Here is a 16,664-nt window from a genome sequence, read left to right on the forward strand (position 1 = left end):
ATAAAACTTTGTAACCACCGCACAACATCTCGGACACTGGCGATCAAATATATGAAAGAGGCGCGTTCCTAGCACACGTTTTAAGCTCGTGTAGGTGAACGCGTACCATGCTTGTATGAGTGAGATATGGCAGGTCGACTCTTCGCGTTTTTGACAGGCGGTAACTGTGAGGTAACCGAGAGGGGGTGGGCGGCGATTTCAGCAGGGAGCGGAAGTGGCCACACTGTACGATAGTACTCTTTATTATACTGTGGTACTAATGTAGTCACTCGTACACGCACCAAGCTTAAATAGATGAACGCGATTTTGAAATTCCTTGTTTTTTTTCATCAAAAGCAAATCAAAAGTAAAAAGTAGGTACAATCGGCACTCGTTTCGAATTTACATTTTCCGCACTTGTATCGTAATGTACGAATATTATAGAGTCTTGAGAAGTCACAAGGAGCAATGAAACTCGTGGTAAACCTTAACAATCTTACTATATATCTTATATTTATTTAAAAGTACTCGTATGTATGCTGTTCGAATATTTTTACATTTACAGGTATCTTTGGTTTATTCGTCTTCTGGTGAAGACCCGGCTGCGTCTGAAAAAAAAAATTAAACTTAAAGAAGTTACGCAACATATAGAAGAGAAATTTCGACAACTTCCGCTGTGACGGGGTGGCCTAGGATTCATGGCGTTAGCCCGGATTGCTAAAGACGCCGGCTCGAATCCGGCCTTCGCCACTGGTGGTGTCCGTCATTTTTTCTTTAATATATGGCATCTTATTATTCTTATTTCGATTTTTAAAGAAGTTAGTTAAATGAAAAGAAAAAAAATGTGCCTTACTGTCATATTTTGCTAAGGGACTATTCACACACAGGCAACGCATAATTTAAAAAAAAATCTCGTCAGTACATTTTGTATAGGACGTAAGACGCGCTCCAGGCGACGCGTCGCTTGGCGCGCGCCGCGTCGCCTGGGGCGCGCCAAGCGACGTTCCTTGCGCGTCTCAGGACATGCGTCGCTTATGTGTGGATGGTCCCTAAGAAGATATCGACGTTCAAATGGTAGTGAAACCGCAAAAATGGAAATTTAAATTATACTACTCTATGGGCGTCTCTACATCTACCTATGTCTCTACATCTCTTGCATATTATCCTACTTACTGGAATGTGGAGTGGAGTAGGTACATATGTAAGTAATTTTTAATTAAGTGGTACATAAAATGCAGTCGGACTGTACAAAAACTGATCAAAGAGTTCAAAGAAATCTCATTTCGATACATAATCTTATATTAAAAAAATCCAACCCACCTTTTTCTTCTTGCGTTTATTCTTCGATTTCCGTTTGTCATTTGTCTTATACTCGTACCGCAACAGTTTCGACGATTTAGGCTGGCGGTTCTTCTGCCTCGGCCGTTTTGAGGGCTTCGATTTTTGAGGTCGAGGTAATTGGTTTGAGGGAGTTTGAGTTAGTCTTTGTGAGTGTTGAGGTCGGCTTGAAGGTTGAGGTCCATTTGAGTGTCGATGTGATTGAGTATGAGAGGGGCGTGAGGAGAGCTGCTGATTTCCAGGATGCGTTTTTAAATATTGTGAATTTTGTGTCTGTCTTTGTGAGTTCTTTTGATTTGGATGTTGGGGATGAGAATGATTGTGTTTCTGTGAATCCTTTGTTGGATATTGCTGTCTATTCGATTGCTGATGTTTCGTAGTTTGTGGATATTGTTGCGAATAATGATATGAGGGGTGATTTTGAGGATACTGTTGAGCATTTGAGTGTTTAGGGTTGTTTGAGGGATGTGACGGTCGGTTTGAGTTTTGATGTTGAGTTGAGGGATTCGGTTGACGGTTTGAGTGTTGAGGTGACCGATTCGATTGTTGAGGTTGTTGGTTTGAGGGATGTGGCTGACGTATTGAATGTTGAGCTTGCTCTATAGAGTTTTGTGACTGTCTATTTGCTTGTGGTTGCGTCTGTAGGTCTTTCGTTGGTTTTGGTTGTCGATTCGAGGGTTTCGTGTTTGCGGTGCGCTGCGGTGGAGTTGGACGCTTCGGGTCTTTTCGTGTCAGGTATCCTGTGGAAAGAGAGATCCCTGTAATAACTATATCTGTCACTGCTGCAGGTACCCTACCTACTTTTATTCGATGGTAGACGCGTTATAATACGCTAAGTGCTTACCCAATATGGAAATCCATACTAATATTATAAATGGGAAAGTGTGTGTGTCTGTTTGTTTGTCCGCTTTCACGGCAAAATGGAGCGACGAATTGAAGTGATTTTTTAAGTGGAGATACTGAAAGGGATGGAGAGTGACATAGGCTACGTTTTGTCTCTTTCTAACGCGAGCGAAGCCGCGGGCAAAAGTTAGTAGTTTTATATAGCGTAACGTTAGTCAGCTAGATCACTCTTCCATATAAGTGGGACAGTGACATTGGGATTACTTGGCTACGCACCCTAACCGATTGACATTTTAGCTAGGTTCCCCAATGCTTTACTTTTTATGACTACCTGTACATGTACCATACTTGACTTAACTCAAGAGTACCTACAGATTTGCCATATGATAGGTACCGTATCTCAGATTTCTATGCATTTTAATAACGAAAGTTTCATACAATCTTCCTGAAACATTTTGGAAGATCTGGAAGATCTTGTTTATCAACCTCGGCAACGTAATCTACCAAGTTTTTTTTCATAGAAGGCGTGATCCAAATGTACTTTTTGAAAATTGTTCATCTACCGAGTTTACGATTCGAAAAAATCCATTTATTCATGCTTGAGATTCAGTAGCTTCATCAAGATAAGAATAGCTGGGGCCAGTTTGTGTTCCTTAGAATCCTTATAGCTGAAGGAACCTATAAACTTTTTGTGTGTAACTTATACCTTCCTATTCGTCTAGAGTTTAGCGAGACAGAGCTTTACAGTGCGATTAAAATCAGTTAACGATTCGGCTTTTACCCTTCGGCGTCGGCTCTTATCTCAAGGAAATATCAAAACCAGATTTTAGCTTCACCAAATTCTTCGAACACGATTGGCCTCGATCGAGCCCGATTCTGTTTTACTAACCTGTTACGTTTTCCATTGGTTTTGATACGATTTTGTATTCATTTCGCATGCCAGTCTCAGTTGATATCCCTTATAAGGAAAATGCAAAATTTGTCTGCTATCAGAAAAAAAAAATTGGGGTAAATTAATTCCTGATAGTGATAACTTGATAACATTAGGGTGTGTTACTACTGTTACTAATAGTCGGATACTTTGGTATGAGAACAGTAAGTGTTGCTATGATGATAAAAAAAATGTTCCATTTTTACTCTTCTTGCCAAGATGTACAGTGGACGTACGTATAGGACACTAGACACTAATAAGTAGGGCAGAAAAGGTAGGACATTTCAGACCGTTTGTGATATTGATAAATAAGTATCATGTTTTGTGGTGGTGGGTGGACGGTACATTTTTAGCGTCCCAGTAGAATGTAATGTTTATTGATTTGTCGATACTGAAAAATTATGTGTAGGTCCTAAGATACCTTTAAATAAAAATATTTTTGAATACAATTTCGTCTTGCGAAAACTATGATTGCAAACACAATTAAATTGAAGACCTTTTTTTAAACCTTTACCTTTTTGATATTAAATAAATTACTTGGTACATACCTATCAAATTCTACATGTTCAAATAACTTTAATGAATATAATGATTAATTAGGAAAGTTTGATCTATGATCTCAAGCATGAAAAAATGGGAATCATAAGGGGAATTAATAAACCAATACATTATTTCATTATGTTTTATTACAAAACAATAAATAACTTAATCTACTCGTAATCACTTTGGTTCCAGAATCCAGACCTACATTCATTCATCTCCAAAATTTACTTACACTTATTAGCTAAACTTATATGGCGCCAAAATCACTGGGTACAACTTAAACTATATTTGACATATAGATATTGAAAGTATCAAAACCTAACCAAAATTAGGCCTGATTTAGACGGCGTGCAAACTCGCATGCGATTTTAGTTGCATTGCGGGCTGTTGACGTTACATACATATACCGCAATGTAATAAAACTCGTATCTCTTCTCTCTCTCTCTCTCGTTCTCGTACCATCTAAATGGGCCCTTACTCTTTCAGATCATTCTCGACTTCCTTACCTTGATCTAACTCATAGAATCCATGTTGCAAATAATACAACAGCGGCGACGGCAGGTTTTCATTGCTCGACATTTTCGACACACCAATAGAAATATCGGAGCATGCTCTGAATTCCTCCTGATTCCCGCATCCTAACCCTGAAGTCCCATTATTGCAGGTACCCCAGTTATTGCCAGCTACGTATCTCCACTGAAGTACACAATGATCACAAACTAATCCACTTGGTAGTTTATAATTGACTTCATACATCCCACTGCCTCGTGTTGGACTATACTTTGTATCTCCGTCTTCAGAGACTAGTAGATGTTTATCAAAGCATGCTTGGGTATTATCTGTAGGGTCAGGACAGAGACGGAACTCCCAATAACCCATGTGGGAGGCGGTAAGGTGGGTGGTGGTGGGGATGGTGGCCCCGGGGAGGTATTTGGCGACGACGACGCCGATCCCGTACATGCCGCCGAGCTCGTGTGGCCGCGGGGGCGGGATGCTGTAGGAATCGCCGCAGATACCGCATCTGAAAGTTTGTGACTATCTGTAAGTGGTGTCATAGCTCTATAGTAAGGCGGCGGAATTGAAAAAAGTCGTCTAGTTTTGAAGTTGATGTGACTGGAGAGTATACTGCTGACAAGTGGTATCGTTGTGATCGGTAGACTTTACTGAGTACGAAATAATGACTTGTCACATTCTCAGACTGTGGGGGGGTTAACTATGACGTCACAAAGATCGCGATCCCGGGTTTCAATTTTTTGCCAATTGGTCAAGAACCCCTTATCCAATTTTGAAAAATGAGGTGTCGATTGAAAGCGTATAACATGCTGATTAAGATTTCTTATATGTGAAAAGTATAGTTTTGTTAGTTATTTTTTAATTAACAATAATGCAAAAAATACTTTTTTTTTTACTCTCTTTTTTTATTTTTGTGACTCAAAAAGGCAATGAAAACGGCCACTTAGCTAAAAAATATGTTATATAAATCATTTAACTACATTATTAAGCTATCTGTTGCTTTTTAAATTTCTACGATCGGATAATAAATAAGCAAACTACAAGCACATACCTGTAGGCGGGGAGTACCGCTTGACACGCGTTCCCATACATTCGGCGTCTACCAAATTACACCTCGCGCAAAATTCGTTTCAAGCAGATATACCTCTAATCTTATTCATCGTAACCTATCAATATTGGTATCATTTTAAAGTACAATTAAAGTACTTTAAGAAACAATGTCAATCATTTTCTTAAAATCAATAATCGCCAGTCTGCGGTGGTTACAAAGGAAAAAAGTGGGTATGCAATTTGACTGGTTTCCTAGGTTTGATACCCTAGACGAGTTTAAAAGGGGAGGTAAAGGTGACATATGGGTTGTTCTCTGGCCTGAAAGCTACACAGAGGGCCAGGGGAGGAAAAACTAGGGTTTAAGTTTAGTTTTAAGTTATTTTTTCTTTTATTTGTTGATTTTATTGCGTTTAATTTTTTTGTAATTTTATCAAGAATACACGCTGGTTTCTTTTTGTGAAAATGCCCTTTTTTATGAGAAATGCGATGAATTTCATGGCATTTTCCGATATAGACTAAAATTAACTTTCAAATAAGGCCACATAGTCATACTTTTACTTATATAATATTAAGGGTAATAGCCCCGGCGGAGTAGTGCAAGCGGGACAGCAGTGTAGCAATCCATAGACCTGACTTCACTGGTTCCTCAGTGCCACACATAGTCTTACGAGACGCCCTGCGCGCCTTGCTCTCTCTAATATGTGGGTCAATACTGCTTCAACGCAAACGACTGAGATGTGTGATTTTTTTGACACTAAGTGTATTTGCAGGAGCTGCATGTACTTAATAAGTGTACCCCAACAACTATTCCATATTTATAACGTATTATTAATAATAAATATGCTCTTAAGTGGCTAAAAGTGATGATTATAATTACTAAAACATTATAGGTAACTTCATTTTAGTGATTTAATATTATAACGACCGAAGTCCAATCGTTTTGATTTTACGATTACTTTTTAATACCTACTGGGTCAAAAAACCGCACCTCTAAGTCGTTTGAGTTCGAACGGTATTACTTGGTATTACCCTTAATATTATATAAGTAAAAGTATGACTATGTGGCCTTATTTGAAAGTTAATTTTAGTCTCTATCGGAAAATGCCATGAAATTCATCAGCTTTCTCATAAAAAAGGGTATTTTCAGCAAAAGAAACCAACGGTATCCTTGATAAAATTACAAAAAAATTAAACACAATAAAATCAACAAATAAAAGAAAAACTAAACTTAAACCCTAGTTTTTTCTCCCCTGACCTTCTGTGTAGCTTTTAGGCCAGAGAACAACCCATATGTCACCTTTACCTCCCCTTTTAAACTCGTCTAGGGTATCAAACCTAGGAAACCAGTCAAATTGCATACCCACTTTTTTCCTTTGTAACCACCGCAGACTGGCGATTATTGATTTTAAGAAAATGATTGACATTGTTTCTTAAAGTACTTTAATTGTACTTTAAAATGATACCAATATTGATAGGTTACGATGAATAAGATTAGAGGTATATCTGCTTGAAACGAATTTTGCGCGAGGTGTAATTTGGTAGACGCCGAATGTATGGGAACGCGTGTCAAGCGGTACTCCCCGCCTACAGGTATGTGCTTGTAGTTTGCTTATTTATTATCCGATCGTAGAAATTTAAAAAGCAACAGATAGCTTAATAATGTAGTTAAATGATTTATATAACATATTTTTTAGCTAAGTGGCCGTTTTCATTGCCTTTTTGAGTCACAAAAATAAAAAAAGAGAGTAAAAAAAAAGTCTTTTTTGCATTATTGTTAATTAAAAAATAACTAACAAAACTATACTTTTCACATATAAGAAATCTTAATCAGCATGTTATACGCTTTCAATCGACACCTTATTTTTCAAAATTGGATAAGGGGTTCTTGACCAATTGGCAAAAAATTGAAACCCGGGATCGCGATCTTTGTGACGTCATAGTTAACCCCCCCACAGTCTGAGAATGTGACAAGTCATTATTTAGTACTCAGTAAAGTCTACCGATCACAACGATACCACTTGTCAGCAGTATACTCTCCAGTCACATCAACTTTTTCCGAGACCCTCTCGCCGCTCTACTACTAAGAAAGACTGGAAAAAACGTAGTAGGTAACAATTAAGATCAATTATCATATATTATATTTCGTAGCGGTATCTAGCTTTTATCAATCAATATTATTCAAGGGTGGTACTCAACCCCAAAAGGTATTTTGGAGACTTATAGGGCCTCTAAACATTTGATATGGTACTTGAGATTTCAGAGTTTCCCTCTATATTTTATTGGTAGCCTGCGTCGCTTTACCCAGGACACTGTAATTGTACTTACTTGCCACCATTGCTCGACCACTGCGTGGAAAAACCGCCACAGTTCAGACCATCGTCGTCATAGTTGGCAGGTGTCGGGAAGCCAAGCCTCCACGCTGAGGCCCTTGAGGGGGGCTGCGTCACTCTGCCATGGCCCAGGACGAGGGATGCAGAAGCGAGGAGAAGAATGATGTGGCTGATCATCTGTGGAATTGATACTTTATGCGTAATTCAAAAATTATATATTAGGCCGGTAACAGACAGTCTTAAAATTCATAATCTGAAAAAAAAAGAATTGTATACAATCTGTCAGATCAATCTGAAAATTTATAATAAGAGTGTGTGTGGACAGTTGCAAAATTGTATGGAACTCCGTGTAGGTATTATGATTTTTCAGATTATGAATTGCCTGATTGATTATGAGATTATGAAGAGACTGTCTGTTGCCGGGCTTAATGAGGTCACACTTTTGTAGCCCCAAAAATACGTAGGAAAAATTGAAGATATTACACCGTTATTTCGTTGTAGTTTTTTTAAATAAAACTTGTTAGAGGCAACTGGCAATGAAACAAATATATTTTTAAATAATATTAATGTTTTTATCTTTCAGCGTTGATTATAAATATTTTCGATAAAATATGTATCTATTGAAAAAACAATAAATATAATGAACCCGTTCCACTAGAATTGTTTTCCGTTAATTTATTCAGCTTAGAATGTATATTATTAATATTTAGTTATTTTCAAATTAACTAAAAATAGCACATAAATTATAACCTACCTTTATTTTCTTAGCAATAACCAAACAAACAATAGATGTGCCAAAAACAATTTAAAAAGTTAATTAGGCAACAGAGCCAACCGTTTTTTTCACGGCACCGTTCGAAATTGGAAGAAGCGTTCAGAAATGAAAGTGGTGACCGATGCGATTTCCCGCCAATTTATATAGAAGCGTATCTTTTGATCGTTATCTCACTAACATAATAGTGTTGTGAAGATATAACACGAATCACAACAATTAAATGTGTGTATGACTTCCTAATCAGATAAGGGTGACCTAGTTTTCATTCGCGATGTATAGGATTCTGGACCTTGGATTAGCTTAGTGTGTCGAAAAAATAAGTAATGAAAAATAGTACAACAGTTATTGTGTTCGTTCGCAAACTTGCGTACTTATGTAAAGTACGCAAGTTTGCATGTATTTACACACGGAATACTGAAGGTCTCTGTATCAGCTTGGGCAAAAATCGTTAAATGTGACTTCGGCACGGATAAGAGACTAAGAGTTTCAGGAATGACACCAAATATTTCCAAAGTGATTAGGGGTAGGCATTGAACTACTATGTACTACGTACTAGAAATGACAACTCGAACATATTCTGTGCGCCGACCGGCAGCGACGGCAGCGCGAGGCGCATGCGCGTGAAGCCACAGAATATATAATAGTACAAGTACAGAAGGCCCACTGCTTTGATGTTCACAACATGCCGCCTTTTTAAATGCCTACAAAATTCTTACAAAGAAACGAGCCGCACGTGCGCGGCGTCCGGCGATAGGGTTGTATTAAAACGAATTAATACTCAGATAAAATGTTATACTATTATATTCAAGTCTTGGGTATTTTCTAGGTATATCTATAGTATTTATATATTTTTGTTTAAGTTCCAACGTCACAAGCCTTATTGAACCTTTCCGGGGTACTTACTAATAGTAGATCTGTGTAAAAATGTCCTATGGTATTTATTTTATTCATGATATCTATTTAACTAAGTGAAAAGTTTCTGTACTCTAGCTTGAAATATTATCAGCCCTGATTACGCTGCAATATTGTCACAGATTTGTAACCTAATAACCTACGCCTGCTTATAATCTGCGGACACAAATCGAATTCAACACAGTTGCATCAGCAGCATTTTGTCATTAAAAATATTGCCATCTTTTTTATGGGAGTAAATCTTTAACAAAACCTTAGAGCTGACATAAATTTAAAATAAAACTAAGATTATTATTTTCAGATCAGTGTTAAATTTGATTATATATCTGAATTCAAGATTTCCAATAGGTACATTACTACAAGGATATTAATATTTTCATCTGTAAGTACTCTAAAATGTCCACTTAGCAAGTTTTGTTAAAGTTTTACTCCCATAGTTCCGATCACTAATCATTACTTCGAGTCATCAAAGAATGGAATGAAAATTATGAAATTAAATCTCGGAACATATTATTGTAACATGCATAATAAGAATGATTGGAAATAATAGAAGACAATGGGTTGTAAAGGTGTTAAGATAAAGACATTTCGAGAGCGTGGCTTATGCTGGTTATCTTTAGGGCCCTGACATAAGTTTATTCCTAGATTACTAGGTTAATAATAATAATAAATCTGTGACGGTGAATATATAATAAATAATCATGAGGGCGACTCGCCTGCGACCTGCGATTGGGGTTTCGGTGTGTACGCCACACATATGCTCTTGTGACATGGACGTGGACCGACTGGGACACCATGGATTATCTTGTCAAAAAAGTGCGTTTTTCGAGGTATGCGTCGCTTAATGACATTATCCGACGGTCCCTTGCAACCATCAATGTGCCATCTTTGAGCCGACTGGCATAATCAGAGATGATGGCAAGAGGCTTGATGGAGTGTCCTTGGTCCCTTGAAGTATGGGATGAATGTTATTGTGGGATGCTACCTGCGTAGACATTGGCACCGTCTCACCTCCAACGGACCAAAAGCGGATCGCTCGGTCTATTGACAAATTGTATTTTTCTCAACATACTCAGGTAGGCTGTTACAGATTAGGTATAGGAAATATCTTGGAAAAGTAGTTCCTATTGTATGTAAATCTTGTATTTGTTGAAAGATATATTTGTCAGTCTGTTTTATTGAACTAGGTTTCTAGGTTTTGAGTTTTTGATGGTAGGTCGTAAGTTCAAAAAGGGTCAAACTTGACTGTACACAACACAATGGGGAAGAGCTAGTGTTGAATCTTCGTTAGAATTAGTTAGAGTCCAAGCCATCTCTGCAGCGACCGTATAATTAAAAAAAAGTATTAAGTATTAAAAGGATTTAAAAACCGGCCAAGAGCGTGTCGGGCCACGCTCAGTGTAGGGTTCCGTAGTTTTCCGTATTTTTCTCAAAAACTACTGAACCTATCAAGCTCAAAACAATTTTCCTAGAAAGTCTTTATAAAGTTCTACTTCTGTGATTTTTTTCATATCTTTTAAAATTATGGTTCAAAAGTTAGAGGGGGGGGGACGCACTTTTTTTTCCTTTAGGAGCAATTATTTCCGAAAATATTAATATTATCAAAAAACGATCTTAGTAAACCCTTATTCATTTTTAAATACCTATCCAACAATATATCACACGTTGGGGTTGGAATGAAAAAAAAAATCAGCCCCCACTTTACATATAGGGGGAGTACCCTAATGAAACATTTTTTTCCATTTTTTATTTTTGCACTTTGTTGGCGTGATTGATATATATATTGGTACCAAATTTCAGCTTTCTAGTGCTAACGGTTACTGAGATTATCCGTGGACGGACGGACGGACAGACAGACATGGCGAAACTATAAGGGTTCCTAGTTGACTACGGGACCCTAAAAGTGTTCAAAATTGTATTGATATTTCTGATTTGTTCTCCAATCAACTATTAAAAACTGACTAATACATAGTTAGGTACCTATTATGCCGAAAATAAAGAAGTTATTTCATAAGCTATAGGCTTATAATAAAATGTAGGTAGGTATATATACGTATCCGTTAGGTGGTCAATGTTGTGTGAAATCATTGTATTATTTTGAAGGAACTATAATCGATTCCATCCACAGTTGAAAAGCCTTGCTTTATTTTTAAGTGGTTGTCATATTAATGCACTGCAAAGTTAGCCTGGTTTAATTTAATACCAATGTTATTGATAGAAAATTTCCGTTTCCATTTTCCTTTAATATTATATGTCTCATTTGGAATTTTAGTTCACTAGAGCGATCTTATCAATAATAACATTCGATTACCTACATATTTACATTATTACTCAATAATCTTTTTATTAATAGTATCATAATTATCAGTAAATGCAATCACAGTTTTAGAACTTTGTCGCATTGAAGTCATTAAAGGATTCCACCTATGTTGTGACATCATATAAGACGACATAGTCTTAACGAATTTAGTAGGTACCTCGGTACACATAAGTGATACATATACTTATTCATCGCTTATCAAAAAAATCACTGTTTTTCATTGAATTGGAGATGGAATAATTCAATGATTATCAATTTGAGGAAAATAATAATGTTGTTTGTAAACAAATAATAATAATAAATAAATAAATATTGGAGACACCTTACACAGATCAACTTAGCCCCAAACTAAGCAAAGCTTGTACTATGGGTGCTAAGCGACGATATACATACTTAAATAGATAAATACATACTTATATACATAGAAAACATCCATGACTCAGGAACAAATATCTGTGCTCATCACACAAATAAATGCCCTTACTGGGATTCGAACCTGGGACCGCGGCTCAGCAGGCAGGGTCACTACCGACTGAGCCAGACCGGTCGTCAAATGACGACGGGGTCACATATTATTAGAGCAGCGTCAATTTTATAGCATGCAGCATGCAGGCAGTTGATGCAGCATGGTGGTAAATAGTTATTTGTTATACAAGGGGGCAAAGTTGTAGAATCCTGAACTTGCGAGTTTTTTAACACACGAGAAGTAAAATACATTTGCACCCGAGTGTAACACAAAACTTTTCCCCTCATTATAGCGAGGAAACTACAACGCAAAAAATGCGTTTATCACTGCTTCCAGTAGTTCCACAGGTGGTAAATCATCTTTATTACTAGATTCACCTACTTTTATCAATTTTAAAGCAGACTTTATTCAAGGTCAAATTACTTTACCCACTAGTGGATAAAATGCGTTTTTACCCTCTGGTATTGAAGGACAAAATACGTGTTTTCGTGCTAGTGAGGGGAAAAATACATTTGCACCCGAGTGTAACACAAAACTTTTCCCCTCACTGTAGCGAGGAAACTACAACGCAAAAAATGCGTTTATCACTACTTCCAGTAGTTCCACAGGTGGTAAATTATCTTTATTACTAGATTCACCTACTTTTATCAATTTTAAAGCAGTTAATTTGACTTTATTCAAGGTCAAATTACTTTACCCACTAGTGGATAAAATGTGTTTTTACCCGCTGGTATTAAAGGACAAAACACGTGTTTCCGAGCTAGTGAGGGGAAATAGTTATTTGTTTTACAAGGGGGCAAAGTTGTTGTTTAACCGCACGTACCAATATTGATACCCGAGCAAGCGAAAGATTCCAATATTGAACCGCGAGAAAGTGGGGTTTTGAGCGTTGCGAGGGTTTCAAGGCACGAAGGTTAAACAAACTTTGCCACCGAGTGAAACACAAAATTTTTCACCACACCAACACGAACAAAATACTATCAATCAATCAATAAATATCGTTTATTGCAAACCATGGTATTACACTAACTATAAAACATCAAATTAAATTTTATGATTCAAAATCATCATTTATAGGTTAATTCTACCAGCCAGCTTAAGGCATCAAGTTAAAATCTGCATGAAATTACTTTGCACTCTTGTGGATAAAATGCAATTTTGCTATCTGTTTTCGAATAGCAAAGTAAGCCTTTACCAGTTGGTGTGGTGAAAAGATAATTAAATAGAAACTTACCTTATCTTTGCACATGTTATCCTTCAGCACACTTCCGATTTTTGTTTACTTACATCTTCCAAAACTGATTACATCTTAGATTATCTAAATGATAATTTGATAAATCACTATTTCCTCAAATATTAATTCAAAACGCACTTTGTGTCCAGTTATCTTTAACACATTATTACCGAAATTACTGAGACGGAAGTTTAATACTGTCTAATCTAATCTAATGTCCTCATTTAAAAAACCTAAAACTTTAGATTCAAGTATTATACCTAATCTCCACACTTCGTTTATCTACAATTACACGACTGCCCAAAAAAAGAGTGTGTTGTTTTAAGTTAATGAAATGGATATCGATAACATTAACTAAACGCACTCTCCCGCCATCCTATATTTTCCCGCGCGAGTCTATCTATGGTTTTTATTTTTTTTAAAGATGCCCGACGCACTAGCTTTCTGCCAGTCAGCGATCGCGACGGACCGTCTGCTCTCGGCTAATCCATTATTCTGTTTAAGCCTTTCTATTAGATCGATAGACTTTCTCCCAATCGATGTCCGTGCGCGAAATATTAGTTACGGATGGCAGAGCAGGTGATGGAGCTGATGGAGGTCAGTGGTTATTGCTTATTTTACGATTACACCATCTTGCATCCACTCTGCTACCTTTAACGTCAGATGGAAGAGATCCAATTTTAAGCCCAAGAAAAGATGGATGGACTGTGTGAAGAATGATATGAGCGTGAAAGGTAGGAAAGTGGAAGAAATCTACTGCGCCGACCCCAAATAATAGGATAAGGGCAAGTAAATTTAATGATGATGATGAAAGAGATCCCCTCAAATGAATGGGATAAGGGCAGGCGAATGATGATGATGATGATGAAAGAGATCCATAGTCTACAAGTCGCCACTTCAACCAAATAATTGTGTCATCAGCGATAATTATGCCATAAATTGGTCCCGAAGGTTTAAAATATACAGTCGCAGCGTGTCGGTTTTTTTTTTTAGTATGAATAGGTAGACGTTTGACCACGATCACACCTGATGGTAAGTGATGATGCGGCCTACGGTGGATCACGCTTACCTATGAGATACCTATTTACTCTTGCTTTAAAGAGACCTGGATTGTACTCATGTGGGAACACAGACTCAGGCAGGGCATTCCACTCCTTGGCGGTTCGGGTACAAATATGTATGCCGACTTTATATTTAAGTCAAAAGCGGTCAAAAGGTTAGTAGGTATGTGTATTTTATTTTAAACTATATTCAATGTAATCATGGACATTAGGTTAGGACAAGAATTCGCAAACTTATGTGAAAGAAATACCAGTTTCAGAAGTCTTCGAAAATATTACCCGGTAAGCTAAGAACACTTAAGGAGTGTACATTTTATGAACTTTCACAGCTTGAACCGACTGCTGCTCGAGAGTAGAGAACCGATAACTGCTGGGACATACATGAATTCAGCACCTGGCGCTGATCCTTAATTGTTTTTTAATTGCCATTCATTATCATTTCTTATTAATTTGGGAACAACGCATCAAGATTCACGTATCTGTGCATTAGCTTGCATGCAAAATCTGGGTTAAGAGAATTTTATGGAGAATATAAATTTTCCAGAGACTTTAGGCACAGTATAATAAAGAGTACTATCGTACAGTATGGCCACTTCCGCTCCCGGCTGAAAGTGCCACTCACCCCCTCTCGGTTACCTCACAGTTACCGCCTGTCAAAAACGCGAACAGTCGACCTGTCATATCTCACCCATACAAGCATGGTACTCGTTCACCTACACGAGCTTAGACTGTGTGTTAGGAACGCGCCTCTTTCATATATTTGATCGCCAGTGTCCGAGGTGTGCTTTAGGTCACTAAGGTAGTAGTAGGTCAGTACCTGGCAAACAAGCATACGGCCCGTCTGATGGAAAGCGGTCACCGTAACCTATGGACGCCTGCAACTCAAGGAGTGTCACGTGCGCATAAACTTGTACATTCCATTTTGCTGTGTTAAGTACACAGCAAAAAGGAGTGTACAAGTTCTAAGGAGGATTCGGGTTGCCGACGACTCAAAGGACAATAGATAGAATAAATTAGTTCCGTAATCCCTCCTGTCATCAGCACACCGCACCCTCGTTGAGCTCTGGCAGCCTTACTCACCGGCAGGAACACTACACTGTGAGTAGGGTCTAGTTATATTTGGCTGCGGTCTTCTGTAAGGCGGTGAAACACCGGAGTGGGTTTAGCGGCTAGGGCAGAGATGGGTATGGATATAAAAGGCGACACACATCGATCGTGTGGAACTGCCGTTCTCATTCCAACAAAAAAGTCGAACATTTTCTCCAGGGTAACAGTGTTAGCACATGATTTACTTAGCCGCGAGAGTATGTCGCCGCGAGATAGACTATCCGTCCTTATGTCATTAATAAAGTTAGAAGAAGACGTGTCATGCCTGCCTGTGTGGTGACGGGTTAAGAATTTTACCACCCCCTTTCTTCCCGTGGGTGTCGTAGAAGGCGACTATGGGATATGGGTTAAATTGTGGCGTAGGCGAGAGGCTGGCAACCTGTCACTGCAATGTCACAGTTTCGTTTTCCTTCAACCCCTTATTTGCCAAGAGTGGCACTGAAGCTTTAGTAGTTTCATGTGCTCTGCCTACCCCTTTATGGGATACAGGCGTGATTGTATGTATGTTCCACCTTTTGTAAGTTCCACCTAATACATATTATGTAATGTGATATGCAATAAAATTTGAAATTTGAAATTTATGTATATGTATAGTATGTCGCCGCGAGATAAGACTATCCGTCCTTATGTCATTAATAAAGTTAGAAGAAGACGTGTCATCTATCTCGCGGCGACATACTCTCGCGGCAATCATGTGCTAGGACTACAGGCGGTGTAATGACAATTAATACTAGACCAATCTATGGTGTAATGAACTTACCCCATAGCCGCAAAGGCCATCCTGGGTGGATATAAAATCGATTTTGCTTGATCTCACGCACTTGCCAAGACCTGTAGCGAAGAGTACAATCGTTGACACTCCATGGCGAACGATACGCTACTGCCTCTATTGCACCAAGGGAGAGCGATAGAGAGATGACTACGATACGAAGTGTCAACGGTTGTTACTCTTGGCTACTGTTGTTACACACACAAATGGGGTTGGACGGATTCACTTTGCGAATGCGGAGAGGAAGAGCAGACTACTGAACATAATCTTCCAACGCTGCCCACTCCACTCATACCCCGAGCCTGCTGAAGATCTGAACATCGTGACACCGGACCTGGTTGCCTGGCTTAGCAACCTCAAGGCTACACTCTGATTGCTTTTAGATATAATTTGCCATACGATTAAATAAATAAATACTCTTGGCTACAGGGCCGCCACATGGCTTTGTAGCCGAATGCCAATCGTTGACGCAGACGTCGACCGAAACGCAATC

At 38.2% G+C, this 16,664-nt stretch overlaps 1 protein-coding gene across 1 annotated transcript; it reads right to left on the reverse strand.

Annotated features, from left to right (window-relative positions):
- Nucleotides 1-3,757: 3,757 nt before the first annotated feature.
- LOC125231068 lies at nucleotides 3,758-8,412 on the reverse strand. The gene is made up of 3 exons (XM_048136414.1): nucleotides 8,282-8,412; nucleotides 7,523-7,704; nucleotides 3,758-4,655 (listed from the first exon to the last, which is right to left on the reverse strand). Exons 2-3 carry the CDS (start codon nucleotides 7,702-7,704, stop codon nucleotides 4,109-4,111), a joined length of 729 nt encoding a protein of 242 aa, XP_047992371.1. The 5' UTR covers nucleotides 8,282-8,412; the 3' UTR covers nucleotides 3,758-4,108.
- Nucleotides 8,413-16,664: the final 8,252 nt, after the last annotated feature.

This window comes from Leguminivora glycinivorella, chromosome 11, assembly GCF_023078275.1.
Source record: "Leguminivora glycinivorella isolate SPB_JAAS2020 chromosome 11, LegGlyc_1.1, whole genome shotgun sequence".
NCBI lineage: Eukaryota > Metazoa > Arthropoda > Insecta > Lepidoptera > Tortricidae > Leguminivora > Leguminivora glycinivorella.